Genomic DNA, 20,171 nt, shown 5'->3' on the forward strand with positions numbered 1-20,171 from the left:
GTGCCGGAGTTCAATTCTCGGTTACTTGAAAGAAATTTTTATATTTTTTTTATAGGCCTCATGTCACTTGCTTCAATGATTTTTAGTTTATAATCGGATAGTTAACATGGCTGGTTGTATTCACATCTTGCCATGTCATCAGTTTATGCATGCATACCAATACAAAATACAAAATTAATAGTATTTAGTAGCAATAATAGTAATTTGTACTCAAAATAAATTAATTTCGGTAAAACTTATACAATAAATAACATCTAAATCTAAAACATGGGAAGAAAGAAAAGAAACAATAATTGTTCCGAACCATTTCCTTCTTTAGAAATTCGATGTTGGCCTAACCATTGTTTGTTATGATCACTTCTATACAAACGGTAAATTGCATGACTAGTTCTATTTCCATCATGAAGTCGAGTCTCGAATGTAAAGTAATTCATGTGTGTTTGTTTCTATTTTTACTTTCTTCCATCATGATATTTTGAAATAAGGAAATTCCTATAAAATTAGCATGTTTGAATATTACTGTTGTGTATAAGCTAAATTACAGAGTTGGGAATTTAAATTTAAATGAAAACCAATAACACTGTATCCTAATACATTAAAAACAGTCGTCCCTGGCATGCTGAGAAGATCACTATGTCCCAGAGTTCCTCTCCACTGATGTCTACCACAGCTTTAGACGAAATATCTGGATGTAACATTGCCAGTAGACCACGTCCACTTAGCCTGGAACAATCTCACCCCATTGATGCCAGCCGAGAAAGCCTACATTAGAACATTAAAAATATCTTAAAATTTAAACATACAGTAGATTCGAACCCTGGACTTTGGAACGAGAAAAAAGAGCTCTACCGTTAAGCCAGAGAATATGTCGCAATGTGACTTCATCCTCAATGCATAATTTTTCCCATGTGAATCTTGCATTAATCCAAACGACACAGATAAATTCACACTACAGGAGAGCGACCATTTTCCGTGTCAAAAGATGTACAACATTAAAAAATTTGTTTCCATATTCATGATCAAAAATTACTACTTAATACAAAGCATTCAATAGGAAACAGGTTTCACTCAGGTAAATGTCGTCAGCCTTTTGCTGTTATAGATAATGAGACTGGTAGGGAAATAGTGTGTACTTTTCCCCTGGATTGAGTGCGGAAAGAATTTGTTTTGCATAGTATGGATAGATAATACAGGCTGAAGAGACGTTAAGGTTGGAACAGTAGTTCAAATCTGACTTCATTCAGTGCAGTTTTCACTTGAGTTCGTGGCAATGCAGTACACATTGGAACAGTGAATCTTCATTTACGATACATATGTTTTGAAGAAACTGTACAAAAAGTTTCATGCTATATTTTCAGTAGTCGACAATTCCAGCACTTACTGTAAGATAATCCAATAAATTACATCTGTAATGTAGTGTATAAAGGTGAAATTTTATTGCTGAAAACTGACCATTGAATCACCACTAAGGGCTCTTACTTGCTCATGACACTTTTTGAATGGTGTCATACTAAGCAGAACCTTTTTCCAGGCAATGACCTGTTTCTGGGTAAATTTTGATGTTAAGTGAAACATTTTTTAATGTTTCCTTTATTTATTTTAAAATTGTAAATGGTATAAATTTATTGATCAATCATTTGCGTCGTAAGTTTACTTGATTTGTGCATGCTGCAATTTTTTGTTATTGTGGTGGGGCATGAAAAATTCATCCTTTTGCGCATTTCTGATAAGGGAAAGGAATTAAAACCTTTGTTAATTTTTTACCGAGATATTGTTAGACATTAATTTTGAGGAATTCGTGTGAATTACATTTTAAAAATTTCAGTTTCTGATGATGATGATGATGAATTATTAGATCCGTGATATTTATATACAAATATTAATAAACCACATTATTGCGTAGGTAATGAATTGTTTTACCTCTACACTAATAGGTGGTAGAGGACTACAAAGAAGAAACATAAAATGTTTTAATTTATATTTCTGAATATTTCAGTATTGTTTTGCCTCACACACACATATTACAAAACTTAATTTTAATGAAGTAACTATATTTGCAATTAACCTGCAGTTGTGAGCGATTTCACTGAATTAAAAAATACTTTATGGATTGATAAATATCAGAATTATATTCTTTTTCACATTTCGAAAACAGCAGAATGGCTCATGCTGTGTTGTTATTTTATTAAAGTTATGCCGTATTAAAAATGACATGGTATGAATGTATTTTCAGCATGACACACCTATCAAACTTTAAAAAATCTTCATGTCCATAATGAATTACTGTAAACCACTTTCCTCTTCCCTGAATTTGAACATGTACCTGCTTCATCAGTTAAATTTGAATGAAAACTTTTAACCATATCCATAATACTTGGTTCATTCTCAGATAGTAAGTAATACACCAAGTCTTGAGCTGTTGCTGTTACATGAAACACTCTCCACAGACATTCTCTTACTATCTTATTATCCTGTCATTCTAATAAAAGCAATTCCTGTTAAATATGCTTTCATTTATTTGCTCTTTGCTTTCTCTTGAAATAAGTGAGGAGCATATATTTCAGATTGTCTGGATAAAGAATTGTACCAGTACTTGAATTTCCCTGTATCTGCTATGTTCTGAAATAGTCCAGACGACTTATTGTAAGACAGGACTGTTTCCTTCATTTTGGTAGAGATTTATTTTATTTATCAGTAGTTCCTTATTCGTATGAAGAAAACGTGTCTGACACAATGAACCATGAAGTAAATTACATTTATTTCGAAATTATTTCCGTTAATTTATCAATTTAAATTGTGTGTTATTTTTTCTTAAATATCTGTGCCATCTGTTCGTGTTTTTTTTTTTTTAAGTTTACTGATCAAAACCATATACGTATTTTGGTATTCCATACATATATAGGTACTGTACATTATGTCTACTAATGTTCTTTTCTATATATAACGATAATTAATGTTCACACTTCCTTCTTTTTAACAGTTATCAAAACTATGTATAGTAAGAAATTAGTGAGCTTTCTTTCTAAACTAACTCTAATAGGTTTACTTGCAGCCATGTTTGTGCATCCTCATGTGCAGTTCTCAATAATAAATTAATAGAATTGACTACTTTTTAAGGATTTGGCCCATGAAGAATGCAAAATTATCTATCTTCGTTATTTGTAAATTTTACCTAGAGTGGTAGTTTCTTGGATTAATGACTTTGCTTAGAGCAAGTGAAAGAATTTAATGTCGCAATACCGGTATTTCTACTTTAGCACCCATTTTATAATGTGCAATCAAAGATAATAGCCATCCTTTAAATTTTTTTATCTACTTTTTCTATACTGGTTGTGATTGACGTTTATATATTACCGTAAAATGGGGTAACTTGAAACGGTGGTGTAACATGAGCCATTTTTACGTGTGTTGTTATTTTGAAGTAGTGTGGCAACACTGAAGACATATATCTAGTGTTGTGTATGCTACAGGTGACCTACATGTGGCTGTATGTTGTTGTGATAAACTGTCGAAAATATATATAAAAGGTAAGGATAATATACTTAAATATATAATAAGGATAATTAAGATCAAAAATTGGATGCATTAAAACTTTATTTGCTGTGATAACACCATTTAATTTAGAGTAATATTATTGCTATTATGTTCTAATCTCATATTAGCTCAATGGGAAGCCATGTTGAAAGTTGCAGTATGGCCAACATATCTCAGCCAGAATGTAAAATACCCCAAATTGACAGCTTGTGGGGTAACTTGTGACAGTGGCTCAAGTTACCCCATCATATTTATTTTTAATAGTAAATCACAAACTATTGGAATTGCTTTAATTTTTAGGAAGTTACAATGCCAAGAAATCCAAAGAGACATCCTGGGGCAAGAAAATACAAGGATTATAGCAAGGAAAGTTTGCAGAAAGCCATTGAAGCTGTCAACAGTGGAAAATCGACGCTGCGAAAAGCTGCAGAAGAATTTGGAATATCCAGAGCCACAATAAGTCGACGAATAAATGGGGAAAATGCTGGGAAAGTAGGCCGACCTTGTGTATTGTTGGAAGAAGATGAAAGGTCATTAGTTCAATGTATCACTGCTGCTGGTGAATGGGGGTTTCCACTCACATTATTTGACATAAGATTACTTGTCAAGTCATTCCTAGACAAAAAGGGAGTAACAGAAAAGAGATTTTGTAATAATTTGCCAGGAAAAGATTGGGGCATGAGTTTTCTTAAAAGACAAAAGAATATTTTGTCACAGAGACTGTGTCAAAATGTGAAGCGTGCCAGAGCTAATGTTGATGAGGAAACTGTAACAGCTTATTTTGATGAACTACAAACCAATCTAGAGGGAGTTGATGCTCATCTTATCATTAATTATGATGAAACGAACCTTACAGACGACCCTGGAAGGAAACATGTTGTTGTAAGACGTGGCTGCCGTCATCCAGAAAGGATTATAGACACCACTAAATCTAGCACTTCAGTAATGTTTACTGCGGTAGGTAATGGAGTATTGTTACCTCCTTATATTACCTACAAGGCAGAGCACTTATACAATACCTGGACAGAGGGAGGCCCAAAAGGGACTGTTTTTAACAGATCAAAGAGTGGATGGTTTACAATGGAAATATTTGAGGACTGGTTCAGGTCCATAATTCTACCCTATTTTAAAAAATATGATACTGAAGCTCCAAAAGTGCTCATTGGTGACAACCTGGCAAGTCATGTATCACCCTGGGTGATAAGTCAATGTGAGAAACTAAATATAAGATTTATATTATTGCCACCAAATAGTACTGGTATTTGCCAACCATTGGATGTATCTTTTTTCCGACCCCTAAAAGCTTATTGGAGAAGTGTCTTAGGGGAGTGGAAAGAGACGAATAGAGGAAGCATTCCAAAGGATAAATTCCCTTGTCTTCTCAGTAAGTGTCTAAATGCTATGACTTCAGACTGTGAGAAGAATATTAAAGCAGGTTTTAAGGCTACAGGATTGGTTCCCTTGGACAGGCAGCAAGTGTTGAAAAGGTTGCCTAGAACAACAGTGCTTTCCCAAAGCAATGATGAAAATAATATAACTTGGGTTTCATCCTTAGAAACTTTGCTTCAGGAGAAGAGATCAAATGAAACACAGCCTATGAAACAAAAGAAGAAAAAATTGAACATACCTGCAGGTAGAAGCATTGTGCAAACTATGCTCAATGATGACGTTGAACAAGGTTCGCCAAGCCAAGGGACAGTGAAGAAAGGTACCGGTAAGGAAAGGAAAGGAAAGAGAACACACAATGAATCTCATCTCAGCTCTTCTAGTGAAGATGAAGGTCTCTTTTCTGTTCACGACACAGATTCTGATGATGTGATTTCCTTTTGTTCTTCAGGCAAAGAAAATGAAACAGAAGGCAGTGAAATACCAGAACAATCCTCTTCCAATGTAAATACAATCTTCAGCAGTGACAGTCCTGTTCATAGTGATGATATTCTGAGTGGTGTATTTGTTGTTGTAAAATTAAAATATAATGAAAACACTAAAAAAGAATGTGTGAAAACATTTTATGGTCAGGTTATTTCAAATGACAATGATGGGCAATGCAGGGTGAAGTTCTTACGCAAATCATCGAAGAACAATAAGATATATATTTTTCCCATTGTAGATGATGTTATGAAGATAAGACTTGACCAAATTGTGTCAACAGTGAAGCCTTTAGGTGTGTCAAGAGGTCGATATACCTTCCCTTTTGAACTGAGTTGAGAATAATTGATTGTCTTGCAATTATGTTAAGACGTTTTGTTCATTTCTGGTTCCTTACTCATTTATCAGAAGTTTCAGTAATCTTATTTGATGTCACTAAGTTTTCTTTTTAATTGTCTTGTTATTCCCAGTGTCACATGTTACCCCATTGTTTCTCAACATGCTCTTTTCATAAGAAAAAAACATGCGGCTCATGTTACCCCACTTGTAGGTCTAACTTGAGACACATAATTTTTAAGCATTAAAAATTATTATTTAGGGTACAATATTAAAAACCTTTTAGAAACAGCATCTACAAGTGTAAACTAATGTATAAAAGTACCTATTTTGAAAGATTACCAATAAATGTGTGTGTTCTGATTTGATATTTGTTTAATCTGGCTCAAGTTACCCCATTTTACGGTAATTTTTATCTTGTCACTGACGCTTTTGCAACAGAATGATCTGCCTAAATATTAATATGACAGGCATTTGGGTAATAAATAAGAAAATTATATACCACAGTTCCTTTGGGCTTCCATAGTTGAGCAAGATTATTATACAGTACATGTGCCTCCCTGACAAGCAGTTAGTTCAACTATCCCTACTCGATTCGTTTGAAGATCATCAGTTTCGTAATTTACTGAGCTCTGGTGGAATCATTTTGAAGGGCATGATGTAGTACTTGTGAATTGAAGCAAAATTTATGTCTTAGAACTAGTTTAAATGGTAATAACTTATTTATTTTATTTATTTATTTATGTTAATTTATATTAAGTAGGAAATTTCATACGTAAATTAACCTAAGCCACAATATCAAATGATTTATTAACCTACATTTTTAAGGTAGTGTGTCTGTTATGACTATTTTGCCAGCTTAACAGTCTAACTGTGTATTCAAAAAGATAGTGTATGTTGTACATGTAAATCAGTTGCTAACAACTAACAAATAAAACCTTATATTGTTAATCTTAAGTACTGTAAAGTAACTTTTTCTTTCATTTTTTTAATTCGTATTGGAGAGGAAGATGACAATTAATTCATCATTATTTAAGATTTTTCTTATTAGTAAATCCATATAGGTACTTGTTATAAAACTAAGAATTACATCTGATAATGAATTAACCTCTTTACTATTATTGATATCTCTGTTGCGAAGTTGTATTATAATACATCCCATTCATTTTCCATTCTCTCTATATTTATAATGTAATGTGGATGTTCTTTTTATTTATTCTAAATTTTTAATTGTATATAATGTATGTAACATAAAAGAAACTATTTTTGAAACTGGATGCAATCCACTGAAAATTTTATGGGTAATAAATTGATGGTTATTATTTCTGACTGAGATTATGATTGTAACCACTTGTTTATCATGAAGTGTCATTAACTTAATTGTGTAAGAAAATGTCCAAACTTGTATACGTTCTTGTGCCATAATAATAGAACAGTTTTGGTAGATGTGTCAATATAAAAAAGAAATGTTAGAATATGAAAATCGAATTAAATTCATATTAGAATTTTGTGACATTCTTTACTATACAAAGTGTTGCAGTTATATGTGACATTATTTATTATGGGAGAAATTTTTACTTTTGTTCGGATGTTAATTAAGGTAACTTTGAATAATATAGAGGGAGAGAAAGAAGCAGGGCTATATCTAATGAGCTGGAACAGCTGCTGTAAAATTTGTACAGCAGAGTTCTTATGTGTCATACTTTTATATTGTTCGTAGAGATACCAAATCATGATGTTACAACTCAAATATTTAGAAGTGGCCATGGAAATGAAGAGGAGATAAACTGTTATAACTGAATGAACAAAATTTAGAATATTGGTGCTCTTATTTAAACAATTTGTGAGAGATAAAATCATCGCCAATTGCTTGTTCATTAAATAATATGGATTTCAAAATTGAGGGCCTAAAAAATTCGCATTGTAAAGAATTTGTATGAGAAAATTGGGCTAACAAATTCGTCAGTGCAATGGAAGGATCCAATGGCATCATACAAAGATTCAGAGCATGTTGCATTTGTTTTTTTTTTTTTTTTTTTTTTTTTTGAGCAATTTGTAATTTATACTAAATTGAGGTTTTAAGTATATCATGGGCTAAAATGTTGAACAGATGTTATTTTGTTGTACAAAAGTGTTTCTCTTTTGAATGTAGAGGTACTTGAACGAAATGCCTTAGAAAAATTGGACAAAATATTTTCTTGAAGAAATTGTGTTTTCATCTATGATACATTTAGTAATATGTCCTCTGGGTACGTTACTGGCATTCCACAGAGTATCTTGCCTGTAATATTTCTTATTTTAAAAATGAAAACATCTTTAATAAAATTAATAAATTTAGTTATATAATTATGTGGTACTATAAAGAGGTCATTGAAAGTAAGAGAAATATTGGCAGCCCAAGAAAGCGATGGACACAACAACTCTTTAACTGAAAACTGTGAGACTGGAACAAGCCTTAATGGCTTAACCCGTGAATTATTGATGATGATGATGATGATGATGATGATGATGATGATGATGATGATGATGATGATGATGATGATGATGATGATGATGACGACGACGATGAAACTGTTTTTTCACAAATTTCATTTCTGCACCTGATATTATGCTGTAAAAATATTTACATGCAGTGGCTCCCTGTATAAAATTGTTTTAAGGACTTGTTTCTTGTTGATTAATACTGAAACTAAACTAGTATTAGATTATATAGCAGAAAGTTCCAAAGTTCCTGTCAGAAACTGTATTTCTCTAAGTTTAACCAAAATAATTGCAAAAAATATGTTAATTCCTCGATTACAAAACGTATTTTATTTCCCCCCCCCCCCTTTTTATGAAGGACAGGCCCAAAGACTTGCACCTTGGCCTGAAGTTTATTGTGCTTACCACTGCTGTTCTGTGAATGATATTTGTCACTGAATTGTCATGCTCATGTACGAATACAGCACACTGTACCATAAATTTAACCCAGACTGCAGTAATGATGATAATGATATGTGAATAAATGATGGTGAAATGAGTTCGAGGTCCAACGCCGAAAGTTACCCAGCAATTCTGCTTCGGTTGGTTGAGAGAAAACCTCAGAAGAAACTCCAACCAGGTACCTTGTCCTAACTAGGAATGTATTTTACTTAAAAAATGTCAGGATATGAGAGATGAGAAAACTGACAAGTTGAAATGAAATGAAGCAGATGCAATTATGCAGGGTAGAGGTATATAATAATTTATTTGTTAGACCAGTCAAAATCGAATATACTGTATTATTGAAAATTCTTCCTGTCATAGCTGACTGCCTAAATGACAAAGAATACTATACTAAATTTACATTTCTTGGTATGGTGGTGAAAGTTCTAGCAATGGAAAATTCTGCTGTCATCTAGAACTTTCAGTCAACTAAGGCGCCATTGTTTGCATATTGAAGTGGATTATTTTATGGCACGTCTCTGACCAAGAAAGATTGAGATGATGTGATATTTTGCACCACCGTGCATTAGGTGGTGGGTGATGTGTTGTGCATTTCAACATCTAAAGTACAATTACAGGACTCCATGCTGATGTTTAAAGTCGTATTGTTCTTACCTTGATAGTAATTTAGTCAGTTCACTTAATTGCAGGGCCTCTATTCAAATTGATTCACTGTCATGAACATCACTATCAACTGTTAATATTACTTTTTTAAATTTTTTAGTTGGTTGTTTAAAGACGTATTAACTATTAGGTTATTTAGCATCGACGGAATTGGTGATATCGATATAGTATTTGGTGAGATGAGGCCGAGGATTCGCCATAGATTACCTGACATTCGCCTTACAGTTGGGGAAAACCTCGAGAAATACCCAACCAGGAAATCAAGTGTTAGTACTGTTTACTCATCAAGATTCACTCTGATGCAGTTTCTTCAAGAGAATTATTTATTATTGCATAAATACGAACATCTTATAGATTAATGTATAATGGTCCAGTGAGGCATGGCATTCCACACTATTTGTCAATTGTTTGTAAATTTATTTTCTATTTAATAACATTATGATCCTTCCATACATATTTATGGATTTAAAATAGTTGTATATATTTATATCTATATATATATTGAAGTTTTATTTATATTTAATGAATTTGTACATTGTACTTCTAAGTTTATATTTCGGTTAAATTAATTATGTTCAGAGGTGGTTATAAGTTTCTGTTTGTGAGAGACTGAATACAGTATTAATAACATTGTATGTGTGCATGTTGAGTGTGGAGCTGGATAGTAGCTCAACAGGAAAATCATGTAGCTTAGGTAATTTTACTGTTTTTGTTGTACATCTGACTCGTGCACCTCGTGGACGACACTGTTCAGTTTCACAAAATGTTGCTGCATGCAACACCAAGTGCATGTTGTGTATACATATTGATTGTTTCTTTTAGCTTTTGCTTATTTACTGAAGAATGCTTTAAACATGTTCTGCTACAATGGATGTGCATAAATAAAATAGGTGTGAAATGTGACCTGAACAAGAATTTGTGATTTGTACAAGTACAACATTTGTTACTGTTCAAGGTGGTGGTGGTTGTGCTCTATAGTTGTAGTGGTGATGGTTGTGTAATGTTGGTTTTCTCATCATCAAAACAACATTGTTCACCAAACTATGGGAAGTGGTTGAGTAAAAAATGTTGCCATAAGCATATGTTCTGATCTTGATTTATATTATTTCCTTGCTCCTTGTGAACTAATGTACATCCAGTACCACATGACCTATCTGTTTTATACACTTGGTGTTACAGTTCTTCTAGTGTATAGGTCAGGCTTGCAGAACTGGGCAACAATTGTGGCATTATGTCACTCATTGGAATACGTCACTCACCCCTTCCTTCCACCCCCGCGTCATTGACTTGGTAGGGAAGGGGGTTGTATTCAGTGTCTGTCTTATGTGATTGCGTACAGGCCACAGATACATTGTTCAATGCCGATGGACTGTGAACGGGGAACCATGCTTTCCACCCCTCTCTCGCCAGTTCTGTATCCCTGGTATAGGTCATAGATAGAATACCTTAAAAGATTTTTGACGTGAATTGCGTAATTCTGAGATTCGTAATTCTCTTCTGCCATATATTTTATTTGCAGTTTTACAGTGTGAGTAAGTGGACCATTTCTAGCTCTAATATTTTACAGCTATTATAAATGTGTATCTTGCCTAACCTGTTGCCAAGATAAATAGAACTTTCTCTAAAATAATAATTTATATTGAAGGATGGGTGGAGCGGAGAAAAATTCTCTTCGGCACCGGGACTCGAACACGGGTTTTCAGCTCTATGTGCTGACGCTTTATCCACTAAGCCACACTGGATTCCAGTTCTGATGCCGGATTGAATCCTCTCAGTTTAAGTTCCACCTCTTAGTTTCCCCTTAGTGGCCAACCCTCATTCACTGTGTCACAGATGTGTGACAGTGGCACACTGTCCAACACACTATGTGCAGAGGTGCACTCATTATGAGTGACTAAGTGGCCGGGAATTTTTCTCTGCTACATTCATCCTTCATCATATGATAATGCAGAATTCCTGCACGGAAATATCATACGTACTTCGGTACATCACAATAATATGATATACATAAATAATCACTTAGTGATTTAAGACGGCACTCATTCCATCAGATCCCGGCCACTTAGTCACTCATAATGAGTGCACCTCTGCACATTAGTGTGTTGGACAGTGTGCTACTGTCACACATTTGTGACACAGTGCATGAGGGTTGGCCACTAGAAGAAAACTAAGAGGTTGAGCTTAAACTAAGATGATTCAATCCAGCTCGGAACTGGAATCTAGTGTGGCTTAGTGGATACAGTGTCAGCACGTAGAGCTGAAAACCTGGGTTCGAGTCCCGGTCAGGAGAGAATTTTTCTCTGCTCCACCCATCCTTCATCATATGGTAATGCAGAATTCCTGCACGGAAATATCATACATACTTCAGTACATCACAATAATATAATTTATATCGTTTAATTTACATACTGTACTCCAACCACGAGAAAGTCTTTGGGGACTGAGACGAAGCAGGGTAATGCTGTGAATGAGTGTTGATGTCATAAGATGTCATAAGGTCACACATGTGGGTACTCGTATCTGTATTGGCTAGTTCTCACAGCACAAACAATAACATTGATACACACACACATATTGATACTATCCTAGTTACAGAATTAGATCACTGTTAATCTCCTGGTCTTTTAATCTCTCCATGCAGGAAATAACATATGCAGGAGAGCGCATGGTTTTTAAACTGACGTTATAACGATAATATTATCTATCTACTTCGCTCCAATAGATGACGCAATAGTAAGCACATTCCTTTCATGTTTGATCTCCTAGTTGGAGAACAGTACTGTAATTCGGAAGATAGTTCTAATGGCATAGTTTCTTTTTTATTTAGTGTGCTTCCTAACTATATTATGCTACAGCTCTTGAAGAGACTTGACTTCATCCTTTTTTTCATATCTAACTAGGCAGACACTAGATGGAACTCCTGGGGTTTGAGGTCAATACAATGTCAGGCTTGCACCCACAACAGAGGATGTAACATAACGATAGGTGTATTCTCTATTAATTAATGGGACAGCTATTGCCGAATCTTGAGAACTTAAAGGCATACTGAAACTTTTCTAAACTAAACTTGTCTATTTGAAAGACACTTTCAAAAACATATTATAGATATATTCATTAACAGATATAGATATAAACTTGATTAAATAATGATTACAAACTTCCTAAATGAGTACGACAAATCATAAACTCAGAACGCAACAGCAAAATACGCAGCTCTGAAAATTACCGCCATAAACTCCTATAACAAAAAATGACAACAATGCCGGAACAGGTCTTTGAGAGACCACATGTTGTCATGTTGTTGTCACTAGAAGCACTATTTCATCGAAAATGTTTGCCATTCAATATGTGAAAAAATTAGCTATGGGATGTGTTTGGGCGATATATTAAATTAACAATATTACAAAAAAAAGTCAGTATTACAGTTTTTTTGTCCGGCAGTGTAATAACTCATTTGAAGAAGCCTGTACACCTGACTAGCACTACTAATTCCATAATTATTTCTACTTATTAGATTACTGATGAACTATTAAGTTATTTATTTAATTTAAATAGCTTAAAAGTTATAAGTGTTAAAAGAGTGTAATCAAGAATGGATTACCAATATTAGATTACTTGTCTGAAGCACCTCAGCTGCAGTGACACCATTGATTACCTTTGGTCTTCTAGATTTCTTTTCTTCTCATTGGCAACAAAACCAGTCTCCTCAAACCTCTCGAAATATAGCTCCGTCATTACGAATGGAACATGAATCTTCTCTTAAATTATTAATTGTCCTGAGTTTTCTCAAACCTTGAGAAAGACCATTATGGTTTTCATAAAAACATGAGATCAGCTGTATTCTAACATATAATGATAGAACTGTGGCTTGAAATTAAAAAAATCTTGTACCAGTACTGATAAAATCATTAATATTTTAATGAACAAAAAGGTAACTATGAAAATGCAAAAAGTAACAAATGAAATACCCCGTTGTTTTCCCAAGAGAGCGTTGTTTCTTTTCTACTTCAAATATTATAATTTTTATAATGCTTTTAAAATTTGCAGTTACTTTTGAATGATCCTATATTTTGAAAAATTTTAGGTCTCATTGGGTTGAGTTTTGTCTGCTAATTTACTCATTTATGATGAAACAAATAAGGCAAAAAACCCAGGGAAAAAGTAATTGTACGGAGCAGTTTTAAGCTCTCTGAAAGAATCATTGACTACAGAAAGAAATGTTGTATATAAATCAGAGCATTTGCTCCATATGTGGATAGAAATTGATCCTAAGGACACTCAATTTAATTGTTCAGTCAGGATGGTTTGAGGTACAATTTTCGAAGGCTGATTTCACTCAACAATGATTCCACACCTGAAAACATTAGCCGATTGTTCTAAAGTCATAATATAATAAAAAATAATATGGCAAGCCACATCTCCGTGAAAGTCATTGAAGGATGTGAGCGAATAAAATACTATTTCTCTTGTTACCTCCAAATGCCACTCATCCATGCCAACCTTTGGACTTAGTTCCTTTTAGATTCTTGAAAGAGAAATATTAGTAAGTGTGTAAGAATAAAAACCTGCTTCCTAAAGATATGTTTCCACGTAATTTAAAGAAAGCCCGTGAGAAGCTGCATGACACTATGGCTCAAAATGCGATTAGTGAATTTGAAGCTAGTGGCATATCTCCTATTGTTCTACAAAAAGTGATGTTACACACTTCATGGAACCGTGAAGCTCAAATAGAAAGATAAATCATCCACTTGAAGAGTTTCTGAAAGAAACAAGGCTGATAGACTTCAACAAAAAAGAAGAGAGAAAAACTTTATTTGACCAGGCTCTAATGTGACATCAGGCTTCTTGAAAAAACATGATAATTAGGGGGCGGATGTTGATGACCTAAAAATCTACTTAAAATGATCATTAAAATGCCCTTAAAATAATGAAAAAAAGACGTAGAATTAAAAGAAAATGACATTTAAATATTATTCACTGTACTCGCACCACAACTTCTTAAAAATGAGTCATCTTGTTTCAATGACTGCCCTGCAAATGTCGGAAAGAGGAGGCATCTTGCTGGAATTTGACTAAGATAAAGGAAAAGAGCATGCAACAAAATTAAAGTTTTAAGGGAAAACTATACATTTTAATGAATGTTTACAATGTGTTTCAATAAGGGGTGGTCCATGTCAGTGCCTTCATTCTCCCTCTCCTCCCGTTCTTCGCTTTTGTTATCAGACCTTCCAGATGGGGAGATAAATGACAAAACAAATTGTGGGCGCAGCGTACATTCTTGCAATCTTTGTGTTAAAAATACTGTCTACTGTAGTACATCCCTTCCGAACCATACTGGGGACACAACGTCCTATTGTCCAGGAAACTGTGAAAGTTTCCTCCCTTCCAAACATACATAAATTCTAAAGACATCCTCGTACCAGCTGTCAAAATCCTCACTTAAACTAAGCTGTTGTCAAGCATTTAATATTACTTCTGTTGTGTGAGGTGAAGCCTTCAGTGGAACGAGGGATGGAATTTAGAGTTTGTTCCAAACTATAAAACTCAAACTTCACTGTTGTTCACTTATTCAGTAGGTAATTATTAGTAGGGCCTACTACTCATCTATTTACTTAGAAAAAGATTTAACAAGCCTATATGTAAAGAAGGAAGTAAAATGCATTCAAAATGATCTAAAAGTTCTTCAAGATATTAAAAAATGCCAAAAGAAAAAATGTAAAAATGACTTTTTAGTTCAAAAAATGCAAAAAATTCAATATGGAAAACTAATTTTTTACGTTGCTATGAACATGAAAAGGATTTCTATATTAATAGGCATCGCCCTAATGTGAAAAATAAGAAAATGACTTTTCATCAAGATCCGCCCCCTAATGATGATAAACTAAAGACACAGGAGGAACTATTGGAAAAGAAGAGAGAGCACAGAGAGAAAGCATTACAACGATCTCCCAAGAAGAGGAGAGCTGAAAGCAAATTATCATCACTAGAAGAAGATGGTCAGTATTAGTGATATCCAACATCATGAAAATAATGGAATCATTTAGGAACCAGATATCCAACAGGAATGACTACAAGTTCAGTGTGGAGATTATGTTTGCATAAAGTTTATTTATAATGAGGGGACAGAGAAGAAGGGAAAAAAGTATTTTATTTGAACAATGTTATGTCTAGCTTATGAATCGTATGATTGCATGTTAATGAGCAACTATATACGACGTTATACAATATGTGTAAATGTTTCTCTTTCCAGACGATATTTCTGTAGAGATAAATATGTTTTTGAGTGATTTCAAACTAACGTGTGTTGATCTGTGAATGTTCAGTTTTTGTTACACAAAGTTAAATGACTTCAAAAAGCAATTGTATCACATTTTGTTCGTTACTTTCCGGTTTTTTGTAATAAAATTATCAAAATTATTTTTTTTTAATATCTTCTGTGTCCCAAGTAAATGATATATGAGTATTATGCCACAAAACTAATGCAGTTGTGTATTCTGTTCCAAGTAACTCCACACGGAGAATAAATTTGGAGAGAGTCGACTTGGGTAGCATAGTTGGTATAGCGCTGGTCTTCTATGCTCAAGGTTGCAGGTTCGATCCCGGCCCAGGTTGATGGCATTTAAGTGTGTTTAAGTGCGACAGGCTCATGTCAGTAGACTTACTGGCATGTAAAAGAACTCCTGTGGGACAAAATTCTGTCACACCGGTGACGCTGATATAACTTTTGCAGTTGCAAGCGTCGTTAAATAAACCATAATTCATTAATTAACTTTGGAGAGTATTAACAATTAATTTTACAGAGCATTAACAATTAACTTTATTCTTTGTTTAAGAACCAAATTATTGTTTTTTATGTCAATCAGTAATACTGGCATATTTTGAGTCTTATGAAATATTTGCAATGAGCTAGAATACAGCCAATAGAGTAGCTAGCTTGCCTTGTACAGCACTCTGGGTGGTGCAAAGACGAAATTGCGATAGCCATATTTTAAGGTTGATACACTCATTCTCATGTTATAAAACATTATTTGGTTGTTATGATAGATTGTTATATGAATGATGGAACTCTCCAAGTAACTTATATGTCTTCTGTTTATAGAATGTATAAAAGATTTTCTTCAATTTCTAATTACTAAATACCACTTTACTAATATATTGTCCATGTAAATTTTTCTTTGTCATGATAAAATATTTTTTGATTACTGAGAAATTAAGAACACTGCAACAGGGACAAGTAATTAGATTATAAGAGAAGTAATTGGCCAAATATTTTAGTTCCTATTATACCTTTGAAGTGAAGCCATCTTCAACATTAACAATTTTTCAGCAACTCTCTTTTGTTGTTGGCTCATTGTCCTTATCAGGGGTGGCCACTCCTTATGAGCTAATGAGCTGTAGCTCACTAATTATTTTTATTTGACTCAATAGTACTTTCACTTTCGAACTGCGGGATTATAAATGAAATGGACGAAATATTTGAAACACTCACTTCTTAACTAGCTATGTTGAAGTGAATAGGCCTATGACTGCCGAGTCAACATATTATTTTATGAGCTGAAATTATGCAGCCTGGTGGATGCCGGCTGAAGATACAGCTTAAAAATACTTCGAATGCATGTGCGAATAAAATATGTCATCATTGGCCGCAACTTGCCTCTACAAGAGCTGAGAAGTTTATCGCTCTTCAGAAGTAGATTGAGGTAAGAAGTGTGGGGCTTATGCACGTGTTTTAACTGTTCTTATGTTGTGCTTGTTAAACCATGGTGGACACAATGAAAAACCTGTTAAAAAGGTCTTTTCTGCAAGAACACTGGGAGGGAGGGGCGGGGGAGTGCAAATGAAACAGTCTGGTAGGCCTACTCCAAATCTAAACTCACTAGTAACACAAAAAGCTATAGGTGGAGTGAAGAGGAGCGCGCGCGCGCACACGCGCACACACACGCACACACACAGTATATGTATGTATATACACACATACATACATAAATTAAAACATCAAAATCATTTTATAACATGTTATACATGTTCCTTGTTGTGTAATTGTGACGGATGCCACTTGCAACACTGTCAGACAGTCTGACATTTTGTCGTTCACTTCCAGTCACTAGGAGATGGTTCATTGTTAATTTATGGGAGACTAAGTCCATATTTTCGTTATCTGAAATGAATTTTTCTAATACTGCTGACTTAACACTTTCTCCTGTTTCCAAAACAAATCCAGTGTCTAGTAAATTTAATGATTTCACATTAGTTTTAGTGCGTTCAGTATATCACAGAAAACTCAGATGTCACTGGATTTGAAATGTATGTCCGACCTATATTATACATTAATTCGTAATTCTTTCCGTATTTTCTGATTTTGAGGGCCCATGTCATTGACGAAGGCACGTGCTTTAAAACCAGAGGCATGACAAGAGATTATTTCTTGTAATAATGAAGATGATATAGTACAATTAAACACATAATAAATTGGCTGCTTCCATTTCCACGTCAAACTACGAACAAGTACGATCAGAATATAATTGTGTGGCCTATAGAAACAGTCGCTTGTTGGATTGTAAGAAAATGTCACTGTATATTTTCATTTCGTCCTAACACAGCACCACATTTTTCTCAATTTCATGTAAGGTATGTGCAGGCTGTCATTATTGTTTAAGCTAATTTTGATTAAGCCTGGCGGACACTCCAGTCTAAATACGTCTACATAAAGTACGTGGACTAGGAAAGGGGTAATTTAGACTAGTTCTTACATATTCTGAAGCTCCTTTCGAAGTTGCATGAAGTGTCACTACTGTGATATCGCTACTGTCCCAAAATATACATGGGCTAAGAGTTAAGGTTTTACATTGGCAGTCTGAAAAGAGTTGTTCATACAAGGAATTATTTAAATTTTGAGAGCTCATTGGACCATATTAATAAAACTGAAGGATTTCCTTCGAAGCAAGAGGTTGAAGTATAAGGATGTGCTCCGAAGCAAGAGGTTGAAGTATAAGCATATGCTTCAAATTGTAAGAATAACCTCTACCTTATCCTTCGACCTTATGCTTCTAAGACAGGAGCATGTGCTCATGAATGTTGTTGTGTCGTTTCATGTTGCAGTACTGTGTATTTGTCGGCGCTCTTTGTCAGCTGAGTGCGGGTGTTTGGTTTCATAAAGAAATGCGATAAGCAGCAATGGTAGGCCTTCCAATGATATAGCAAGTTTCCTTCTGATGCTAATAAACCACACTCATTTCAATCACAGTCCCGCGCCGTGGCGTCGTGATCTAAGGCATCTTGCCTAGGACTCGCGTTACGGAATGCGCGCTGGTTCGAGTCCTCGTGAGGGAAGAAATTTTCTCATGAAATTTCGGCCAGTGTATGGGACCAGTGCCCACCCAGCATCGTGATGCACTTGGGGAGCTACGATAGGTAGTGAAAATCCGGTTTCGCAAACCAGCTATAACGGCTGGGGGATCATCGTGCTAACCACACGATACCTCCATTCAGGTTGGGTGATCGTCCACCTCTACTTCGGCATGTGAACGTGAGGCCAGCGGCCGGCTGGTCGGTCTTGGCCTTTCAGGGCTGTAAAGCCGTGGATTTACTTTTACTTTACATTTCAATCACAACTAAATAAGGATTCCGCATGGTTAAAACTGCATCTTCCGATTCAGACAGCGGTAGCTTTGTGCCCCTTGAAAGTACAATTATATTTTTTAGCTACACATCCTGGAATATTAGAAAAAAGTGACAAGTTCCAGAAGTGAAAAGGAAAAAAGGAGGTAGCATTTCTGAAAATGATAAAAATTATTGTAAGAAAATTCGGCATACTAATAAATTCCTCTTAACATGCGTCTTTGAAGTGCCCATAATAGCATTATTAAATATTATAATTAAGCCTACTATAAGAAATAGTGATAGTTAATTAAAGTTTCTACGTTAATCTGTGTGCATCAATAAAATACGAGTAGTAAAATTATACCAATGCAGTGACGTGAATATATTTGAAGTCCTTTCAGTGGCAGGTTCCTCTTGCTCTTCAGTATTTTCATCTTCATTTAAATCCTATATATTGTCTGTAAAGTCATAATTATGGTCATATAGGTACTTCGCTAGCTTACATTATGAAAAACAAAGCAACAAACAATATGAGTGTTGGGACGTTTGAGGCAGCAATTGTACAGAAGTATTGTAGAATGGGAAACCTGCTTCTTAGTTGGCCAAAGGAACGTTCTATTATAAATAACTGTCTCTTTATTTAAAAATCCGATTTCGATATGATACCATGAGCCATGGTTCGAAGCCATCACCCTATAGGACAGTATTTTTAAATTCACTGAACACATCACGAACTCATGAATTTTTCCATATTCTACAGTCAAGAACGGACCCTGGCCAACTAACTGCAACACTAGTCAAGCATTCTTTTGCTTTGCTTGGAGCTTGCAACATACTCATAATTTTATCACCATACCACCATGCAGTGTATGTTTAGCAATACGCATGAGTGCGGTCTAATACATTGATTACACTCAGAAAATTTAATTTCTATAACTATTCAGGTTTTGCAACAGTTATATCTTGTAATGATGATGACAACTTGAGCCATTTGTTCGCTTTTTCCGTTTATTTAAATACATTAATAACAGTTTTACTCATAGTGGTCCGATGTATACCCATCTCTTCTGCAATACCTGATTGGAAACTCCGATCGACCATGAACCGCAAAAAAAAAAAAAAAAAAAAAATATCTTCATCTTTATTTCCAAGGATTGCTGGCTGGGTGGCTGACTGGCTTTACGAGGGCTGGACCCGAGACAGATTCGTACACTTGAGCATGCTTTGGTCCATTGTGCGCCCTG

The 20,171-nt window shown here is 34.6% G+C and overlaps 1 protein-coding gene across 1 annotated transcript; it reads left to right on the plus strand.

The window, feature by feature from the left end:
* Positions 1-3,369: 3,369 nt before the first annotated feature.
* On the plus strand, positions 3,370-5,961 carry LOC138707791 (uncharacterized). The gene is made up of 2 exons (XM_069837720.1): positions 3,370-3,527; positions 3,835-5,961. The coding sequence occupies exon 2, from the start codon at positions 3,844-3,846 to the stop codon at positions 5,740-5,742; it is 1,899 nt and encodes a 632-aa protein (XP_069693821.1). The 5' UTR covers positions 3,370-3,527; positions 3,835-3,843; the 3' UTR covers positions 5,743-5,961.
* The last annotated feature ends 14,210 nt before the right edge of the window (positions 5,962-20,171 follow it).

The sequence above is a fragment of the Periplaneta americana genome, chromosome 10 (genome assembly GCF_040183065.1).
Source record: "Periplaneta americana isolate PAMFEO1 chromosome 10, P.americana_PAMFEO1_priV1, whole genome shotgun sequence".
Taxonomy (NCBI): Eukaryota; Metazoa; Arthropoda; class Insecta; order Blattodea; family Blattidae; genus Periplaneta; species Periplaneta americana.